Source organism: Canis lupus, chromosome 19, assembly GCF_048164855.1.
Source record: "Canis lupus baileyi chromosome 19, mCanLup2.hap1, whole genome shotgun sequence".
NCBI classification, from domain to species: domain Eukaryota; kingdom Metazoa; phylum Chordata; class Mammalia; order Carnivora; family Canidae; genus Canis; species Canis lupus.
Genome location: NC_132856.1, coordinates 3,322,148 through 3,343,452, shown reverse-complemented (window position 1 = coordinate 3,343,452; position 21,305 = coordinate 3,322,148). Strand labels below are relative to the sequence as shown.

The window sequence follows — 21,305 nt, the reverse complement described above, 5'->3', positions numbered from 1 at the left end:
AAGAAGTGCTTTGGGGTATGGAAGGGAAAAAAATCACACTTGCATCTGGAGGGCTACAGCTGACTTCATGGAAGTGGTCAGATTTGTACCTGGTCTTAAAGGACTTTGCTTCTGGCCTGGTGAAGGAGTGAGGGCACTGCCCCAGAGGGGCCAGCTGTTCCATGACAGGGACAATATAGATATGCTTTGACAAACAGTGGGCAGGTGGGTGTCAGTGTGCCTTAGAATGTTTCTATTGGGATGTCTGGGTGGCTCAGTGGTTGAGCATCTGCCTTTGGCTCAGGGCATGATCTGGGATCAAGTCCCATATTGGGCTCCCCACGGAGAACTTGCTTCTCTCTCTGTCTGTGTCTCTGCCTCTCTGTGTCTCTCATAAATAAGCAAGTAAGTAAATAAATAAATAAATCTTAAAAAAAAAAAAAGTTTCTACCAAGGCAGAGGGACGAGTAAGAGCCTTTAAGGAAGGTCCCAAATCCTGGGCTGGAATGTGCAGACCGAGTTCTGGAAAGTGGGGGAGGTCTGGCTACGTGAGGATTGAGCAGCTCCCAGAAGCAGAGCAGGGCAGTGCCGAGCAGGTTAGAGCGCGGAGAGCTTGTGGGGGGCAGGAAGGCCGGACAAGAGACTGTGGCCTGTGACACCCAATGAGGGCCTCACCCCCTTCAAATGACAGATTCAGGAGGCTATGTATGCCTCAGGAAATCCAGAAGGAATTGGGCATCAGCTGGATGTAGGGATAGAATGAAAGTCCAAGACAACAGCCCTGTTTTGGCCTGAATGATTTGGAGAGACGATGGGGCCATGAACCAAAATGTAGAAGCCAGGAGGAGAGCCGGTTTGGAACCAGTTTAAGGAGCCATGGGACAGATGGGAATTTTTCAGACCAGGGACCGGCAAGATGGATCTGCAGCTCTGGAAAGAGCCAGGAGCCAGAGACTGTGTGGCCCGGAGACCTCTACACCAGGAGGAGAGTCAGAGGAGCCACAGACAGGAGCAAGGGGGAGCTGGGGAGTGCTGGGGCCTCCCTCCTGCCTGCTCTTAATCCACAGGAAGGATAGGAAGATACTGTAATGCTTAATAACAGGGAGATAGCTCCCGAAGAAGAAGCAGATGGGAGGACTTGAGCAGAAATTCAGAAATAGACTAGATTCAAGTGAAAATGGGAACTTCCATGTATTGCAATGATGACCTCACCATTTGATGAAGTAATGATGGACTTTTTTATGACTTTTGTTAAGACAGTGAAGACCCATCTGCATTTTGCAGCTCAACAGACATGGCAGGCACACAACACCATGAGTGTCCTTGATGCCACGGAGCTCGACACTTAGAAGTGATTCGTGTGAACTTCACGTTATATACGTGTTACCACAAAAAAAGAAATGAAACAATAAAATAACTCATAACGTATGACTGACAGCATCCTTTAGAACCCTGAAGTAGGGAAATCCTATATGACCAAGAATCAAAATTCAGAAGCCATAGAAAGAAAGGAATTATTATTTGGCTCTTTAAAAGTAAGACGCACCCGCACAGCTAAACACAACATAAATGAAGTCAAAGGGCAAAAGAGCAACTAATATAGAAAAAGTTCTTAAGGGACGCCTGGGTGGCTCAGTAGTTGAGCGTCTGCCTTTGGCTCAGGTTGTGATCCTGGGGTCCTGGGATTAAGTTCTGCATCAGGCTCCCCACTGGGAGCCTGCTTCTCCCTCAGCCTATGTCTCTGCCTCTCTCTGTGTATCTCTTATGAATAAATGCATAAAAATCTTTAAAAATAAGACAGAGAAGAAGAAGGAGGAGGAGAAGGAGAAGAAGGAGGAGAAGGAGGAGGAGGAGAAGCAGCTCTTAAATATCAAGACAAAATGCAAGACCCTGATAGGAAAAAGAAGAAGAAGAAGGAGAAGGAGAAGGAGAAGAAGAAGAAGAAAGAAAAGAAGAAGAAGGAGAAGGAGAAGGAGAAGAAGAAGAAGAAAATATAGCTGGCTCTTGGAGAATAAGAAGGAAGTGTAGAAAAACTACACTTTCTCCCCTATCTTATGGGTAGAAACTCAAATGCAGTTGGCATGCTTTGTTGGTAAGGCTGAGAGAAACGGCCTTCTCCCCTACCTGGCTCATCAAGTCAATACAGGATATCTCACGTGGAGGGGAATTTGGCAAAAAATACCAAAGTGACATAGGCATGTTCCTTTCAACCAAGTGACCCCCATCTAGACATAGACCCTGAAGGCACACCTTCACCAAGGTGAAATTAGGCATCCCCTGGTTATTTGTTACAGCCAACTGTTTGATAAACAAGAGATTGACTAGCACACAAATAGCTTTCAATGTGGGGCACCTGGTGGCTCAGTGGTTGAGCATCTGCCTTCAGCTCAGGGCATGATCCCAGGGTCCTGGGATCGAGTTCCGCATCAGGTTCCCCACAGGGAGCCTCCTTCTCCCTCTGCCTATGTCTCTGCCTCTCTCTCTGTGTTTCTCATGAATAAATAAATAAAATCTATAAAAAAATAGCTTTCAGTGAGAGACTGCTTGAAGGAACTTCCATTCACTCAGGCAATGTCGTATCACACAGCAGTTCAACAAGATGAAGAAGAGTTCTGTAGCCTGGTTGTAATGAAATAATCTCCAGAATATGCTAAAAGTGAAAGAAAAGCCTATTGTAGAATAGAAGCATTGTATGGCATGTGACCTTTAATGCAAGAAAGGAGGGAAAATGCGAGTAGACAATTTTCATATTTTTTTGCAAAAAGAAGTGCTTCAAGAAGAAAACAGAAAATAACGAAGATGGTTAACCATAGGGAGCAAGAGAGGAGAGGTAGAATAGATAGGCATAGAAGTGAGACTTCCTTGGATGAAGCTTCCTATAAATTTCCAATCATTGTATGAGGTCAATGTGTATGTATTCAGAAGAGAAAATTAAATTGAAAAGCATAACTTATAGCTGGAAACAAATTTCTTGAAATGTGAAATTAACAAGTCTAATAGTATATCAAATTAGTGACATAAACACACAGGGGAAATGATTATGACATATTTGTAATAACTTAAACTTTAAACATAAGACTGGCCCATACCATTACTGAACTACAGTCTGCGGACATGGGGGGAGAGGTGAGTGGGGAATTGTTATGGGATGGGTGTATCAGACCTCTGGCTCCTGTGGCAAAACACTGTAGATGGGGTGGCTTAAATAGCACCCACTGATTTTCTGGCGCTTTGGAGGCTGGAAGCCCAGGATTGAGGTGTTGGCAGGGCTGAGGTGCCTCTCCTTGGCCTGCAGATCGTCCCCATTTCCCTGTGTCCTCACATGGTCTTTCCCCTGTGGGCATGCCCTTTAAGTCTCTGTGTCCTAACCTCCTTTGCTTATCAAGACACCAGTAGATTAAGGTTAAGACCCACCATATGGGCCTTGTTTTAGGCCTCCCCAAAGGCCCTGTCTCCAAATAAAGTCACATTCTGAGCCATAAGGATTTAGGACTTCGACATAGGAATTTGGGGATGGGAGGAGGAAGGGACACAGTTCAGACCATAACAATAGGTATGGAGTTTCAGTTTGGGGAACTTCTGTAGGTGGATGGTGGTGGTAGCAGCACAACTACGTGAATGTACTCAAGTCCACTGAACTCTATGCTGAAAGGTAGTTAAGAGGGTAAAACTTGTGTTATGTATGTTTTACCAAAATAAAAATAATAAAAATGGGGAGCTTGAGTGGCTCAATGGTTGAGCATCCACCTTCAGCTCAGGGTGTGATCCTGGGGTCCTTGCATCAGGCTCCCCGATGTCTCTGCCTCTCTCTCTATGTCTCTCATAAATAAATAAATAAAATCTTAAAAAATAAAATAAAATAAATTTAAAGAGGAGACAAAAATCCTCAGGGGGCAAGGGAGCAGAGGGTGCCATCGGGAAGGTGACAGAGCTGGTGGCACTGGGCTGCATATGACGGCAGGGCCAGAGCAGGGCAGCATGGCAGACAGGACAGTGGGAAATGGGGGCTTGCCGATGGCCCAACAATGTGGGTTCTGGGTTGGAGGTGTGGGCCGCCTGTCAGTTCTAGGCAGTAAGTCCTTGCCATCCATGAAAGGAGTGTTGCCATCATTATTCCCGTGACAGGTGCCTCACAGAGGTGGCGGGAGGGGTTTGGACAGATGCCCTGGCTGTGTGGCCCCTGTTCTCTGGGAGCTCTTTCTTTTTTGTGATTTTCAAACAGTTGTATGAGCTGCTTACAGCCTGAATAAGAAAGCCAGCGTGCTGTTTCTATAGCGACTGATGTCCTTCAGAGAGGGGAATACGTGGAGAGACCCTAAGAAAAGAACAAGGGGAAATGTGCAGTACAGAAATGTGACAGATCATAAAATCCAGGAGGAATACACTGTGACCTAGTTTTATTGCGGCTTTGTTGAGATCTCTGGCAAACACACTATTTCTCATTGTGTGTTTGTCATATTATCGTCACTGAAAGCTGTAAAATGGGGTGACAGCCTGCAACCCTTTGCCTGGCAAAAGGCTAACCTTGAAACACAACTGTGAGGATCAAAGAGCTGAGAAAAACCCAGAAAATTCTGAGCCCCATCACTTTTACTCCTGCCCACTTGGTAGATAATCAGGCTTGGTGAGACTCTGTGCACCTGTGCCTTCTTCCTTCCTTGGAAACGGCACACGGAGAGCCTCCTGGCTGTGTGGACAGCCTTTGCAATGTTTACATCCTGGCTTACCACTTCCAGCTGTGTGACCTAGGCCAAGTTCCTTGACCAGTCTGTGTTTCAAGTTCCTAAGCTGGAAAATGGGGAGAGAAGTCCCCCATGGGAGAGTGGTGGGAAAAAAAGGATTCGATGAGATGCTACACTCAGGTCCTCAGTAAAGAGCCACCTGTCATTCTGGTGGGGAAATCACTGAGCTTGAGCAGCAGACAGACTCCTGGTGACTGCGATTCTCATCTCCTGTTCACTTCCAGTTGGCCATGGACAGAGCGAAGGGGAAAGGATGGTGGTGTCTGACTTCCACGTTTTCATCAGGGACGTGTTACAGCACGTGGATTTCATGCAGAAAGACTACCCAGGGCTTCCTGTCTTCCTTCTGGGCCACTCCATGGTAAGTAGACCCCAGAAGACCTGATCCCCAGCCTCGCAGTGGGTGGCAGATGTGAGAAGGCCGTGATGAAGAAGAGGTGCTCCCCACCCCATCTGCTCTCTGCCTTTGTAGCATGTGCCCCCCCCCCGCCCCCGCATGCCCTATACTTGGAGCTCCCAGGCAATTTAGCTGGGGACGAGCCAGGTTTGGAATTCAGGAGACAGCCCCAGAGGGAGCTAGCTTCCCTTCGGGGCCCAAGTCCCAGGAGGCTTCCTGTCCATCCCTACTGGGACCTCAGCTATGGGGCCTCTTGGGAAATCAGTCTCTTTTTCAAGCTCTGCTGACCCCTTAGTGCCATTTCTCATGAGCTTCCCAAGGGCACTTCTCCCTGTAGAGCTGTTTCTCGGGGCAGGAACGTGCCCAAACCCTATGTGTACAAACGGGAACTAGAGACACAGCCTCCCCAGGGCAACCATTCCGTAAAGGTCATTCGAAATCCTTTTCACCTTGCGAATGTATGAAATCCCCTAAGAATCAACCAAGTGTCATCTTCAGACCCGTGGTCCTCAAATGGGCGGGCCCCAGGGCATATCTAGCTCCCAACAAGCTGACAAGTTGGCTGGCAGAGAATCTTGAACTGATGAAATTTGAATGTGGGGTGCAGGGGGAGGGTACTCTTCACTCTGGGGCAGGACTTCTGCCCCTCTTGTCACCACCTGTCCGGCTTCCTGGGTCTCTCTTACCCGCCTGGCCTCTGTAAGCACACGTGGTTTCAACTCTTGGTTCCAGTTACCCGCAGCTTCAGACAAACAACCAAGGCCCCAGGCTTTCAGCACCATCCACGTTCACTCAGTATTTTTCTTGGAACCTAAATTTCTGGGAGCCTGACCGAACCGGGAAAAAGAAAAAAAAGTATAGCGATCTGTCCATATAATCCGATTACAAAAACAAAAATCTCCTATTAAGGCTGACGGGATGGAGGAATTGGGGGCCTGCCAGCTTTTGGCTTGAAACGAAGTAGGAATGTGTTGTTTAACTTGCAGCCTACAAGCAGGAGCCTTATTTATATCTCTCTGAAATGTTTGCTCTTGGAAAACCCAGAGAAAAAACATGTGTAATAAAATAATTTCAGATCCAGTTTATCCAACATTCCATGGTGCCTATTCCAAGGTAGACCTCCCCAGGGCTCCAGGCCAGGACTGCAGCTTAGGAGGAGCGTGTAGATGGTGCTTAGTAGGAAGCTGTGCGCTGCTGGAAGCTGGCACGTGGCAACCCTGCCCGTTTTGCTTTGCAGGGAGGTGCCATCGCCATCCTCACAGCCGCAGAGAGGCCGAGCCACTTCTCTGGCATGGTCCTGATTTCACCTTTGGTTCTTGCCAATCCTGAGTCTGCAACAACTTTCAAGGTAAACGGACTTCCAGTTCTGTGCAAGTCTTGCAGTTCCCAAGACCCAGGGTGTCGATTTATGGCTAGAGTCTGGGGAAGAGGGCCGAAGTCTGTTTTTGGACTTCATGATCTGCTACGTGAAGGTTTGGACAAATAACAAACATTGTTGCCACTGGGGTTCTATAATTTCCAAAGCCAGGTGTGGTTGTTTTTTTTTTCCCCTAGAGATGAAAGAAAAATGATTTCCTGTTTATGCATGTTTTATTGGTGAGAGTTAAAAAAAGGGGAAAGGTGACAGGAATCCAGCAAAATAACCTTTGTTAACAATTTATGTTCAAGGCTTGAGCTGATTTTCATTGAATATTTGCCAACTTCAGCCAAAAGTGCCCAGTGAGTGGAACTGCAGGCCATTTGTAACGGTGCCGTAGAAGCATACTCACTGTAGCTCTGCTCCAGCCCAGAGCACTTTTCCCTCTGACTCTATTGATCCATCACTCTGTTTTATCCATCATTTTGGTTTTTGGTTACACTGTTATGGAGTAGCATGTGTGTACATGCTCTTGGTTCTGGGGCTTCCAGTGACTCTGACAAGGCAAATAAGCTAATAACAAATACAGTTGACCCTTGAACAACACAGATATGAACTCCATGAGCCCACTTAAACACGGATTTTTTTCAATAAATGTCGTACTATATTTTCTCTTCCTTATGATTTTTTCTTCCTTATGATTTTCTTAATAACATTATTTCTTTAGTGTACTTTATTGTAAGAATATAGTGTATGATACATACAAAATATGTGCTGATCAACTATGTTATCAGTAAGGTTTCCAGTCAACAGTAGGCTATTAGGAGCTAGGTTTGGGGGGAGGAGGTTGTCAGAGTTCTACATGATTTTCCACTACCCGGTGGTTTGGCACCCCTAGCCCTGGAATTATTCAAGGGTCAACTGTAAGATCTAGGAGTAGAACAGGTGCTTTCTCTGAGAAAGGAGATGAAACCATGGCCTCGCAGGACTGCTTGCTGTGAACATGAGTTGTGAATGTTACAGACCCTTTAGCGGCGTGGGGTTTAAGAGAGCACATAGCCACACACGAGAGCGGAGATCCCAACCCCGTGGATCCCCAGGGTAGGGTCAATCTTATGGGGCTGCTGCCTGAGCCAGTTATCAGAACTCTCAAAGGATGTGGGGGTGAGATGGGGAGTCAGGGGGCCCTGAGGAACTGGGCGGCCATCAGCCCATGGCTTAGCCTACTTTCCCTGGCCTCACCATCAAATGATGGCAGGACATTTAAATAATTGCCTTAGCTTGATTCCTCCAGTATTCTCCTGAGAATCCAAACGGGGGAGCGCAGTGCAGGGAATGAAACCTTATGAAAATGTTTTCAAAGTGTTTCCTCCAGCCCACAGCCAGAGATGGGTGGGCAGGTCCTGTGTCCAGGCTTTCGCTTAGATACAGGAATGTCACCAAATTGAAATGGAGGCAGGCTGAGTAAAAGAGAAACCTGGAACTGTCTGATGGTTTAACCAGAGAACAACGATTTACTTAATTGGCTGAAGAACAGAGATGCACAAGCTTCTTCGAATTTTACCCCATTTTAAGGAAACCGCCACTGACTTATTGAAATCAACTATCATTAGTAAATTTCAGGGCTGTGTGGAGGCCACCCTGGCTCTGCCATGGAAAGAAATAAAGGTAATTCATAGAACCACAGGGAAAATGCACGGATGAGCTACTTCATGGTCAATGAAACGTGCAAGAGGAGGTAGGACTGTGGGGACAGCTCCCATCATGAGTGTGATTATATGAAGCCAAATCACTCAAATCAAGGTTATTTTCTAAGTAGAATAAACAAGACCAGGATCACCACAGTGGAGAGGGGAGTTCTCACTGCATCCATATTCTCTGACTCAGGAAGATTTACTCAGTTCACCGATTGCCAAGCATGGGCACTTTCTTGTGCACTATCGCCCTAGGGAGAGGTTGTGACCTTGCTTTGTGAATGGGAACACTGAGGCTTGGGCAGGGTGAGTGACTCTCCAGGATCACACAACTTGTGTGATTGATTTGGATCTGGGGCTGACCACTCTCCGTCTAGGATGCTTTCCCTTAGAGATAAGTGGAGACCATGAGGCTCACCAGATACAATGCACATGGGGGTCATGGTAGCAGGGCCCGGAGGTGGGCCACAAGGCTTCCCCTCAGGGTCACTGGCAGAGGTGGAACTCTCGGGCAAGGCTGCCAGCGTGACCTCTCGGGGCTCTGTGCTAATAGATCACCTTGTCAAATCAGGAACCAGCCATCCCTGGGGGGTGCTGGTCTCCTCTTATTAACCAAGACAAATTGGATTTCCTGTTGCCCCCAGACCTGAGGACACATCTTCCCCACCATGAAATCTGTTGCTGCCTCTGGGTCTTGGGCAATTTTGACTGACAGAGTCTCTGATTCGTTTGCCTACCCGCCCCCGGGGTGACTTGATTACCCCTGCACACATCAGGTCTTGTCTAACAACCTTCCTGACAGAGTCTCATAGAATGTTTAAAATTTAAACATCTTTAGAATAATTCATTCATATCGTTCAAACTCTGGACGACGAGAGAGGATAGACAGCACGGGGTCTCTCTGCCCGGAGGTGGGCAGCCGGAGTGTCCGTCCAGCTGGGACACGCAGGCACCCTCCATCCGGTCCTGTGTTTTTGCACAAATGAAAATACCCCCTTTGTGCTTTCTGTCGGCTTGTTCCTTTTTGAGGGTTTGGCTTTAATTCAGTTATTTTACTTTGAGATACCTCTTGCAGCTCCCTCCCCAGCAGGATTAGCAAAAATAGTTAGGATGGGGCCTGGATCAGGTAAGATCTGTGAGCCCCACTACAGACCTCAGACATGAGGTGGAGGAGGGGGCCTTCCCGGGGCCGCGGAGCACAAAGCCGGAGTCCTGGCCCTGGGCCTCCTCTCCCGGAGCTCAGCCCATGGACTGTTGCGACCATTTGTTTTATGGGACCAAACTCCTGCTGGAGACACTCCCCAAATCATCAAAGCGGGCAGCATGAGGCATCTGAGTCTTTGAGTAGACAGGCATGTGGAAGATGACAGCCCCCACCCCCTGGAATGGGGAACGCTGATCCCCCCACCAGACTACAGCCTTTGCCACCCCCACCCCGGTCCCCCACACCCCGCCAGACCTGCATACATCTGGTCTTAACCTCCATGCTCCCTTTTCCTTTTTTTTTCCTTTTCCTTTTTTCCAACAAATTGGGGTATATCGAGCCCAGAGAACAGACAAAGGAGACTTCTGGCCCCCAAACCCTGTCTGTGTTTAGAATGTGGTTGCACAAGGGAAGTGACAGCAGGAGAAATTTGGAAACAATATCCAGTGTATCAGAATGAGTCTCAGCTGCTTATGAGGCCATTTCATGGGGGATTATCTCCATGTCTCACCCCCTGAGAGCAGCAGGGCTAGAGTCATTCCGGGGTACAGAGATGACACCCTTGGCTGCCCTGCTAGAGGGTGTATGTGTTAGACTCTGGTCTCCTTACTTAGCCTTGCCCTGGAACAGCGTGCAGGAACTCAGGGCAGGTTGCAGAGCCATTAGCTTTTCTAGGAGGGGGTGGTGAGGTAGGGTGAAGAACACCAGAAATCCCCCTGGGCCGTGCTTGGGGTCAGGATGGGGGCTCACAGCCTGCAGGAAGGGTAGTCCTCTAAATGATCTTCTCTGCCTCTTTCCTGAAGGTTGTCCCCTGGGATCCAGGGTCAGGGATGCAGGAGCCAGCCCAGCACTTCCAGATGCTTCCATTCCCCATCAACCAAGGCAGCTGGCCAAGTAGAGAGAGGAGGGCTGCCATGAACCTAGCCCTCAGTGAAACACTGTTTCAATTCCTTTCCGTCACCGCCCAGTAAAGAGGGAAAAATAATTCCCAATTCACAGACAAGGACACGAGGCCAATTGTCTTGCTCAAGGTCAGCTTGGGCCCCAGCCCAGGCCAGTGAGCAAGACAGGATGCTCTCTTTCATCCCAGAATATCCTGCCATCAGCTTCTCTTGACTTGAGCACATTCTCATCTGTTTGTAGTCACTGGGCTCCAGAAGGCCCTGGGGATGATCTGGGGGCCGGGGATGGAGGGCAGGTGGGTGGCAGCAGGGGAAATTGCTATTCTTTCTCACTTGCTGTAAAGTTAGAGCCAGAAACCAGGACCTAATAAGGTTCTGTGGCTTAGTTGGTTAAAGCACCTGCCTAATAAACAGAAACCAGGACCTAAACTACGGTCATGAACTGGCCCGTGAATCTGGCAGCTGTGATGTACCTTGGTGGAGGTGGGGTGTACCTCTGTCCTGCAAGCACCTGGGCTGCCCTAGCTAGAGGTTCAGACCCCTAGACACTTGACATTCAAGGAATGAGTCATCTCCCCAGCACATCTTTGGGGAGCCCCTGCTGTATGTCAGGCATGGGGCGTGCAGCAGTGAGCAGCTGCGCCCTCCTTCCCAGCTCAGCTTATAGAAAAGGCACAAGGCACTTTCCAGTCTCGGCTGGCCTGAGGGTACATCCCTCCCCCACCAAGAAATTCTAAGCTGACCCTTGCACAGACGCCTCCTTCACAGGAGGCCTGGGGTTCTGGCCCCTTTTGCACAGGGCTCCTGCTGGAGCCACTTTAGAAGATAGCGATTGTCATTCCCTCCCTCGTGTCAAGTCTTTCAGTGGCAGAAGCTTAAAAATGATCTTAGGGAGCCATTAAAACCTTTTGGATCAATAGAGGCATTTGTGCAAGTCACTAGTATTTAAAGTGATGGGCGCTGCACTTCATTCAGGAATGCCCCCGAGGGTGTGTCACAGGCCAGTGACACACTCTGGCCTCTTGCTCATCAGGAGGTGCACCTCACTTCTGAGAGAGTTGTCCTTTTTTGTGGGTGCAGTAGGTTGGGTTTTTAGCTGTGACCGTGACGTTCATTGCACAGCCGCAGGCCACATGCTTTTCCTGAAGTCTTTGCTCTGAAAAACATCAGCAGGTGCTCTGTCTTCAAACAGCCATGGAGTATTTGTTGAGCTTCTCCTGGGGCCAGAAGGCAGGAGGGTGGTTAAGGATGAGCTCCGTGGGACCTGGGTCCCGGGTAACCTCCCCAGCCAGGCTTTGAGGGTCACTTCATTATCCCCATTTGAGGAATGAAGACACTGAGGACCGGAGACTTTCTTGGTGATGCGGAACCAGAGTTCGAATCCAGATTTGCCTGGCTCTCAGCCTCCTTTTTCTGGGGCTGGCAACTTGGTGCCCATTAGCTGTAGGTCTCGGTCCCCAAATTATCCTCCGATGATGAGACCTGCGGTTCCTGCTGAGTCAGCACCTCTGGGAGCTCCTGTGGGGGCACAAACCTTTGGGGAGGGGGGTCATGGATGGTGGGGGTAGTCTGTGGTCATCCCTCCCCTGAGCTGGATCTGAGGCGATCTCCACACTCCTGCAGGATTATCCGAAGAGCCTGAGCGAACTGGCAACAAGAAGGTTATTCTCTTCTATTCCAACTTCTTTATGGGTGAGCTGCACCCCTCCTTGGCACCTCTCCCAGCTTCCTTTGCCTTCTCTTGGAAGGAGCTGGGGGGCTCTTGCTGCTGATGGTGGAGGCTGAGGGAGATGATGGTGGAGGCTGAGGAAGATGATGGTGGAGGCTGAGGGAGATGATGGTGGAGGCTGAGGAAGATGATGGTGGAGGCTGAGGGAGATGATGGTGGAGGCTGAGGAAGATGATGGTGGAGGCTGAGGGAGATGATGGTGGAGACTGAGGAAGATGATGGTGGAGGCTGAGGGAGATGATGGTGTGGCAAGGCAGCCACCTGGGCAGCCTGAACAGACTTGATCCTCAGGGTGTGGGCTCTGTCTGTCAGGCCCTTGCCACTGCCGCTCTTTCCTTACTACGTGCCCTTCCTACCCTCATACCCCCTTCTCAGCTTGTCTGACTCTCTGCATCACCATAATCAACCCGCTTAGTTCTTTCTGCCCTATTGGCTGATGGAATAAACAACCCATAAAAGAAGGGCAGGGAAAGGGAATATCTTTTGCAACTGTTTAAGGCATCCTGCCCCTGCAACCTTCTTGGATTTTTTTTGTGGGGAAGATGCTAAGCACCTAATTCTTTTTAAAATTTTTTAATCTGCATTATTGTCAGCCAAAGATTTGCCTCAACCCAATTACATCTTGTTAGAAATGTGGTTTGGGACTTTGCAGCTTTAGAAAAAGAGCTAAGGGTCAGGCCTGTCCAAACATCTTTTATCCTGGCTCCTTCAAAAGGGCAGCATGCCTTTTAGAGACATCCGTGTGCCAGCCTCAACTCTGTCCATACCCGGACCCATCCGGGAGTGGATGAGAGCATTTTTTCTACTCTGGTTGAACGCTGGAATCACCCAGGGAGCTTAAAAGAAAAAAAAAAAAATGATTGACTCCAGGGCCCCACCTCAGACTAATTCCATCAGAATCTCTCAGGGTGGGACCTGGGAAGAGGCATTTGTGATGCTTCTCCGAGACATACCTGCATCCCCACCCTGTCAGCCTTCACAGTGCACAAGAATGCCCCGGGGTCTGTGGAAATGTTGACCTTGGTCCAATTAGGCCAGAGTCCCTAGGAGCTGCTGGTGCTGCTCATGCTGCTGGTGTGAGGACCACACTTACAGGAGGCAGGGAGAGGGCTGGCTGGGGGCGCTGCTCCCACTACCCTTACTACACTAATGGGATGGAAGGAACAGAAGGTTCCAACAACAGTGCTGTCTTCCTGGGAAGGCAAGGTGCCCATGTCACTCCAAGGGACTCCCTGAAGTCAAGAAGCCTCCCTCAGTTTTCCCTCCCTGGGCCTGTCCGGTGAATGGGGTGCCAGGCATCTCTGCGGGCTCTCTCTGGTGTTGACTCACACCCAGGGCTTAGCAGTCTCCTGGTGCCGAGGCCCTGTGGAGGTCTGTGGGGTTGAGAGCCAAGACACCACCAGGCTGACGAGAGAGAAGGCTAGTCTGTGCCCCCTGCCTTCCTGGAGGGTCTGCAGCCTCCTCTGTGTGTGTGCCTGAATCACCGGCTCTCCTTGCTCCCACCCCAGTGTCTGCCTCTGCGCCCTGTCACGGGACTCATACTGTCCTGAGCTGCTCCTTTAGGTGCATTCGCCCAACCTGGACCCCCGGTTCCGCTCCCTCAGAGGAGCAAGAGTGGCTGCTGCCCTGTGAATCCTTGTGGAGGGAGGTGCACAGCTGGTCACATCAGTGGCCCAGCCACCCACCACCTCCAGTCCTGAGCATGACGCACCCTTGCCATGTCTCTTTCTGCTTGTTCTTTGGGGGAGAAGGCCTTTGGCAGCTGTGGGAGGGACCAGTCTCCCCAGCACTTGGCTCACTGTACTGAGGAGGGGGAGGCACAGCGGCCGACTCATCTGCCCTGTTTAGTTTCCTCCAGAGACCAAACCTGGCCATTATGCATTTTGGGATTTTTTTGCTTTTTAAAAACATTTTGTTTATTTATTTGAGAGAGAGCGAGAGCATGGTGAGGGGGCAGGAGACAGAAGCAGACTCCCCGCTGAGCACAGAGGCCCATGTGGGGCTCCATCCCAGGACCCCGAGATCATGACCTGAGCTGAAGGCAGCCACTTAACTGGCTGAGCCACCCAGGTGCCCCTGGCATTGTTCATTTTGTACAAAGCAAATTCTTGTCCAGAAATAGCCCTCCTCTTTTATTTCTCCTCCAAGACTCTTTTCCTAAAAGCTCCCTGTAGCTGCAGAAAGTTTTTCTGTTAAGAGAAAGAAAAGTTGTGGCTCAGAGAGACGACTGTCATCCTCTCCAGCAACTACAGTCTTTCCTGGCCCTCTGTGGAAGCGGAGCAAGGATGGTTCGAGCCACTGCTCTGCCTTTTCTGATCCTTGTCAAACCTAAACTGTCAGCATCTTCTTCTAGAAATAGGGGTCTTGGCACTTTGGGGTATAAATGTTTTGGTTTAAGAAGCATGAAGGGCAGAAATATAGATTCAAAGATGAAGGTAAGTGTGTCTTGTCACCAATGGCTGGCATCTGATTCAGGTCCATGCAGAATCAGGTGACGGGCAACAGAATGTAAATTGTTGGCCACTGAGCAATCTGGTGGTGGGCTTCGGAGCTCTGGGATGGATGCGGGGTGGTCTCTCCCCCTCACCTTATTGTAGGATGGCTACTGAGGTTGTATGCCCCCGCACCTTTTCCTGGCTATCTGCCATTCTAATCTGGGAATGGGTAGGAAACTGAAGCACAGAAAACTAGCGGTGTCCTTGAGGGTCGGACCAGATGGGCACATGGGCCACACACCATCAACCGTAAGCCCTCACACCACTCAGGGAGCTGCGGCAAGAGTCACTGAGGATGGCAAAATGTCTAGACACCAGTTGTGCAAACTTTGGGATGCACATTAAATTCTTCCTGCCAATGGCTCCTTGGGGAGGTAAGTCCCACGGAGTCCACCCTCCCGATGCAGTTGGCCACGGGGTACGGCACATTGCTTCCCTGCTTATGGCAATATGCTCCTTATCTGCCGTATTTTCCTTTTATTTATACTTTTTTTTAACCTTTATTATTTTTTTTAAGATTTTATTTATTTATTCATGACAGACAGACACACAGACACACACACACACACACACACACACACAGAGAGAGGCAGAGACACAGGCAGAGGGAGAAGCAGGCTCCATGCAGGGAGCCTGACATGAGACTTGATCCCGGGTCTCCAGGATTAGGCCCTGGGCTGAAGCCTGAGCCACTCAGGCTGCCCAATACCTTTTTTTAACCTTTAAAAGCCCAGATCCCAACTCCTGAATTTAGGTTACCAGAGGAGTGAACTGTGTCTGTGAACTATTCCTGGAGTTCACAGACATTTGATCTGTGTTTGGAAACACCCAAACCTGTTCCCAGGACCCTGAGCTCCCAGGACCCTGAGGCCTCCCAGTCCTGTGTTGTCCGTGGGGCTGGCCCATGACCCCACCTTGACTCTTGACACTGTCCAACAGGTCATGTCCACCCCATGAGGCTCCAGACCGTGTGGCCAAGTCCAGGCCCCCACACAGTGCCGCAAGCTGGATCCCCTTATATTTCCGTGCTAGACTGTCACAAGCACAGTCAGGGCTGGCGTGGTGCCTGGTACCTCGACGGCAGTGAGTGGACAGGGGTGGGGTTTGCTGGCCTAGACCTCGGGCAAGGGGTGTAGGGAGAGAGGCTAGTCTTACACGCAGGGGGCTCCCATCCTGGCCCGAAGCATGGGCAGCTGACCTTGTGGGTGTCAGAGTGGCTTCACGCACTGGAGTTCCTTCAGGAGCGAGGCCCTTTTCTCTTCTGTGTCTGATCCCTGGCCGCCTGTGAGATGGTTGTCGTGTGAGGTGACATCCTGCTTGTACGACACACTGGAGACTGTCACTCGGTAGACGTTGGTGCCCTCGCCCCCACCGAGGGTACCGAGGGGACGTCACTTCTTAGCTCCGTGATGGGCCCCCCTTCCACACAGACCGAGAATTCACTGCTCACCACCTTCCATGCGACTCTAATTTCAGTATGTCACAGCTCGCTTGTGAAACAGCATCCTTCACCCCCAAGTGACTGTGCACAGTGCAGAAATGAGAAGAGCCCCACTCTGCAGGCAGGAGTGGGAGATCCAGGCTCACTCCATCCCTCCGTAAACACCAGATCCTGCAGGAGTGATGGGGTGGGGCGAGGAGGCTTGTTCCTGCATCGGGCTCAAGTTCAAGGAGCACGGGTTAAGCACCTACTGCGCGCCTGGTGCTTTTGCACACAGTGGTCCTCTGGGGAGAGTGCCAAGGTCCCCACTGGCAGCTAAGGAAGCGGAGGCTCTGTGATGCTCAGGTCTTGTGCCCAAGTGCGCCAGACAGCACAGCCAGGGGTCAAATGAGGTCTCTTTCTCTCTGCCACGCATCTCCTGATCTGACCGGTGACTCTTTCTGTTTCCCTCCAAGAGAAAACCAGGCAATCAAGTGATTTTTTCTGAGCAGCCTTCTCTGGCGGCCTCCGCACTATCCTGCCTCACAGGTGATCTGGGCAATTCAGCTCCGGCTGTGTATTTTTAGGAACCCCAGGGCAGAGACTCGAGCCTAAGAACTCAGCTAGGCCACTCTGCAGAGAATTCAGAACCACAGCCTATGCGTGCCTGCAGGGGAGGTGACCACACAGGATCTGGAGCAGGCCGAAAATAGACGTGGCCCTCCTGCGGCCTGCCATGGCGGCCCACCTCCCGCCGGCTCACCCTCGGCGCAGGCCCGAGCCAGACTAACTGGAGGCCGTCTGAGTCAGAGCAGAGGGAGTCGGGGTGTTCAGCCCTGGGAAGCAAACCTGGCTGATGCTCAGCTGGGCCATCACCTGCCTTAATTTACTGTAAACTGTCCCGTGGAAGGAACTGAGCATGGATGCCACCGAACTCACGCCCCTTGTGTTCCCCTCCCCCCTAGGTCTTGGCTGCGAAGGTTCTCAACCTTGTCCTTCCAAACATGTCCCTGGGCCCAATCGACTCCAGCGTGCTCTCTCGGAATAAGACGGAGGTGAGTCTTGCTGAAAACCTGGGGACCTGGCCACGCCTTTCACTGAGGCCCTGCATGAAGTGATGGGGACATAAAGATGCATGAGGTGCTGTGCGGCCTCAGGATTGGGTGGGAAGGCACAAATGGTTATGATGCCTGAGCTGTGCCTTGAACATGCAAAGGAGCAAACCAAATGAAGTTGTGTGAATCAGCCAGGTCTCTTGTGGCTGCCAGGGACAGAAACCTAACTCAGAGTGATTCAAGCAAAAGGAGGTATTTATCAGTGAATGGAACCAAAGGCTTCAGGCATGGCTGGATCCAGGGGCTTGAAAGTCTTGTTCAACATCTGTCTCTTCCCAGCTCTCACATCCTCTGGTTTGGCTTCATTCCCAGGCAAACTTTCCCCAAGTGCAAGCAAAGAGGGTCACCAGCAGCTTGACCTCAGCAACCCCAGCAGAAAGACAGTTGGTGGAAAAGCCAAAAAACGTCTCAGGGCTGATGCTTATTGGCAGACTGTCCAGGCCTAAATTATTATCCAGGGAAAGAACTGGTATCAACCCCACCCAAACTCATGGGCTCAGCTTTACAGAAGGGAAGTTCCTGGGGGGCAAATTGGGATGGTGGTAGCAGATAGGATCCGGGCCAGGCCAAAGGTCATAGGTCCATGGCTCGGGAGGTGGGAGCTGGTGCCGGAGCTGAGGAAGAGGGTTCCCAACAAAGGTAACTGTGCTGATAAAGACTTGGCACGAAGGAAGGACAGCCCACGTGTAGAACAGTCAGTTGTTAGGTTCAGCCACAGCATAGAGGGCAGCAGGTGACTGGCAAGGGGTAAACAGGTCAGATCATAAGGCACCTCGTGAACCCCTTCTCCTATGAGCCAGGAAATACATCACAGCTCACCAGACAGAGCTGTGCTATCTTCTGTAAAAGCAAAACCAGCTGAAAGAAGCTCAGAAAAGGCAAGGTGGCTCCTGGTTTAATGTCATAATCCAGGGACCAGGCATCAAAGTCAGCAGGGACAAGTGGTCAAGGTCAACTCACGTGCCTGAGATGCTGGGCCTGAGTACAGTCCAATATGCCAGAGATGTGGGTCGGTCTGTTAAGATACTGCTCAGCGAGCCAGCCCACTTTCCATCTAGCTCAAGTCCAGCACCTTGCATTCTGCCTTTGACTGGGTGCCAGGCAGGTGCCACATGAGCCACCGGCTGCTCATGTTGCAGATGAGCAGTCTGAGACTGCACATGTCGAGAGGACTTGCCTTGGCCCAGGCGCTGCAGGGGCTAGCCTGAGAGCTTAGGGGGTGTGCTCCTCAGCCTGCTCTGTCTGGTGGGGGGGGGGGCAAGGACCCCTGTGGGCTTATGGCCAGTGGACAGGAGGCATCCCTGCGCATCTGGAAGATACTGGAATTATCTTCAGGGTTAAGCAAATCATTTTGCTACTCTTCTGCCTCAGTTTCCCCTCTTGCTTAGGAGTTTGAAACTGTGGAATCATTGGCTCCCCAAGGACCCTGGAAAATGGAGTGGGGTGCTCTGGTATTCCAGTGGCCTTCCTGGATTTCCTTGGGACCTGAGCACTCAGGTTGTAGCTTCATTATAAAATGTGATCTCCTGGCCCTCTGAGTCAGAGAGTGAACAACTAAATGGGAATAGGCCTTAATGTGTGGGAAAGAGAGGTCTTGATCAGAGGTCTGACTCCCAGGCCTCTGAGGGACACCTCTTTGTGAATGATGCTGGCAAGAGACCCCAGGGGGTGCTGGGGCCTGTGGGGGACCCCAGGGATATCCCATAACCCAAGTCATCCACATTTCAATTGAAATTTTTAATCCATTTTTAAAACCCATGATGCTTCCCAAAGCCACATCTTGGGGCCACATTTGACCACCAGGATCAAAGAATATTTGGGTAAAGAAGACAAATGTCATTTCAAAAGCCCATCTATGCAGTAAAAAGGCATCCTTTAGGTCCCAGAAACACCAAAGTCAAACTCAGTGCTGTTCCCTCTAATGTGTGTGGATGAGAGCCACAACAGCCCGGTTTCACAGATGAGAAGACTGAGGCTCAAGGGTTAAGTAGGGGGTTTAAGCTCTCTGAGGTGCACGACTCATCGGGGCCAGAGCTGAACCCGTCTCATTGAGAAGCCCGTGCCTGGTTGCCTGCTTCCGGCACCATCTACAGTCACTAAGCTCTTTTTCCTGCTTTACACTGACTGGTACCCATGGCCATGGTTGGGGGCCATTGCCTGTGTGCAGACAGGATTTGAGAGGGAGACACCCCCCACCCACCCCCACCCCCACCCCGGGGGCAGGGGCTCTTCCACCTGCTGGCATCCCGAATAATGGGTCTGGCTTGCATGTGCAATCTCTAGTAAAACCAATTATCTTTGCCTCAGCTGCGCTAGTACAACAATAAGGGAGAGAGAGGGGGGGAGAGAGGGAGAACGATGCTCCCTTTGACATCTTTGCAATGAAACATCCAGGTGCAAATCCAAATTGTTTATCTTACCACCTGAAGGTACTGAGGCAGAAAGGAAGGGAAGAAGATAATGCAGTGATTCCAAACCATCTTTGTTCAAAAGTAGCAAATTTCAGAGCTTTTATCTCATTTTTGAGATAATGGAAACTTCCACTGAAGGCCTTAGGGAAGCCTGGGAGTGTGGTGTGAGCGCGGGGCAAGCAGGCTCTTTCCCTGCCTGTTCCCTCCAGCCCGCGCCCCTGGAGGTTGCACACCCTCATTCCTCGGGTTTCTGAGCGTCAGACAAATGGGGTGATGCTTTAGAAATGCTACTGTATCTCCCCGCTGGGAAGACTCGGAGGAAGGAGGCAGCGGGCTGCCTGAAGGCTGGACTCCAGTTGGAATAACCAAGAAGCCTGTTTCCATTCGGCCACGTGGAGAGAGCCAGCCCCGTGCTTGTCCCTGCTCGGAGACTCCCTTTGAACACTCTGCTGAGCCTTAAAAATAGCGACGCCCAGGGGGGACATGTGTTCAGAAAAGGCACCTCGCCGGATCTAACATCAGGGTGTCCTAAGGCACATCTTTAGCTAATATATTTCCCACAGAACCCTGCAGCTATGAAAGCCCCAAAACAAAAAGAAACGTTCCCCTCCCTAACAAGCTCCCGAACGCAGGACCAGGTGGAAGGGGCTGCAGGCTCTTGGAAGATCTGAAGTGTGTCTCTGGGGAAGCAGGCTGGCTCTGTCGTTGGAATGTCAAAAGCCCCATGTGCAATGTGTGTTTGGGCCTTGCTGTGGCAAGTGTTCTTACCGCCCACCGGCCTGTTAGCAGGACCCTCCGCTGAGCGGCACCGCCTCACCGCCGCCGGCCCACAGAGGCACGTCCTCCCGGCCTGTGCGGAGCACCCAGGAATACAGGCCCTAATGCCTTACGTTGGCCGACACCGGCCAGTGCATGGTGGTCAGACCCTTCTTCCGAGCCCCACGCCCTAGGCTTCTGCTCTGCCAGCTCCCGCAGTCGGTCTTACCACCAGTATTTGCATCTCTGGAAGCGCAGGCCCAGAGAGGGCGAGTCACTTACCCAAGGACACACAGCTACCAAGTAAGGATTTGTGCCCAGATCTCTCTGCTCTGAGTCAAGTGCCCTTGGCACTAAAATCCTGAGAACAAAGAAGTTGCCATTCGGGCATTTTTTATGTGTGTCTACACATTTAGCATCCTTGGCCAGAACATCGGAGTGCTGACATATTCACCATTCCTCCCTCAACAGTGGGGTTTTCACAATGTGATGAATCCCTCCCACTCTGAGAAGCCTTGAATGTTCTAAATAGTTCTCCGGCCAAGGACACTGGGGCAAGAGGTAAAGAGAGGAGATGGCTGAGGATCTCAAACCACTGACAACCGCCTGATTCCAAAAACAGAATGCACTGCTTTCTCTGAGCTCCATCCAGCCTCTGAACAGGGTGGAGACGGCGAGGAAGATGTGGCTGATTCTGGTCAGACCGTCTACGAGGGGCATCCGCTGTATATACAACTGAGGCGATTGGTCTTATTGAACCAAGTCTCTGTTTTCTATAAATACGCTGGCCGGCCCCTGGGCGCATCCCGGCTAGCTCGCGCTCCTGCCGGCCGGCCATATGGTGAGATCCAGGCACCCGGAGAGCTGTGAGCAGTGGCCAGCTCGCTTCCTTCTGTTCCTCTAGGCGGGGGCGCCGCTCCAGACCCTTGCCTAACATTTCAGAGGTGCCCAGTGTTGAGGGTGGGACTCCCTTGCCCCTCTTGCCTGCATGTCTCCCACCCTGCCCCCTCTCTCTGCTGCAGGGAGGCTACATCTGCCCGAGGCCCTGGGAAGGCTCCTGCCAGGCCTTGGAAAGCTCGGCCATCACTGAGGCTTTTGACTAAT

General features: G+C 50.9%; 1 protein-coding gene across 6 annotated transcripts in view; it reads left to right on the top strand.

The window, feature by feature from the left end:
• Positions 1 to 21,305, top strand: part of MGLL (monoglyceride lipase) — a 112,637-nt gene that overhangs the window by 77,530 nt on the left and 13,802 nt on the right. For 4 of the 6 annotated variants that reach the window (XM_072784876.1, XM_072784878.1, XM_072784875.1 and 1 more), the window contains 3 exons: positions 4,946 to 5,082; positions 6,356 to 6,466; positions 16,885 to 16,974. In XM_072784876.1, coding sequence (XP_072640977.1) covers positions 4,946 to 5,082; positions 6,356 to 6,466; positions 16,885 to 16,974 — 338 coding nt within the window. The remainder of the gene's footprint in view (positions 1 to 4,945; positions 5,083 to 6,355; positions 6,467 to 16,884; positions 16,975 to 21,305) is intronic. The other 2 variants (XM_072784880.1, XM_072784879.1) reach the window with 1 other exon arrangement.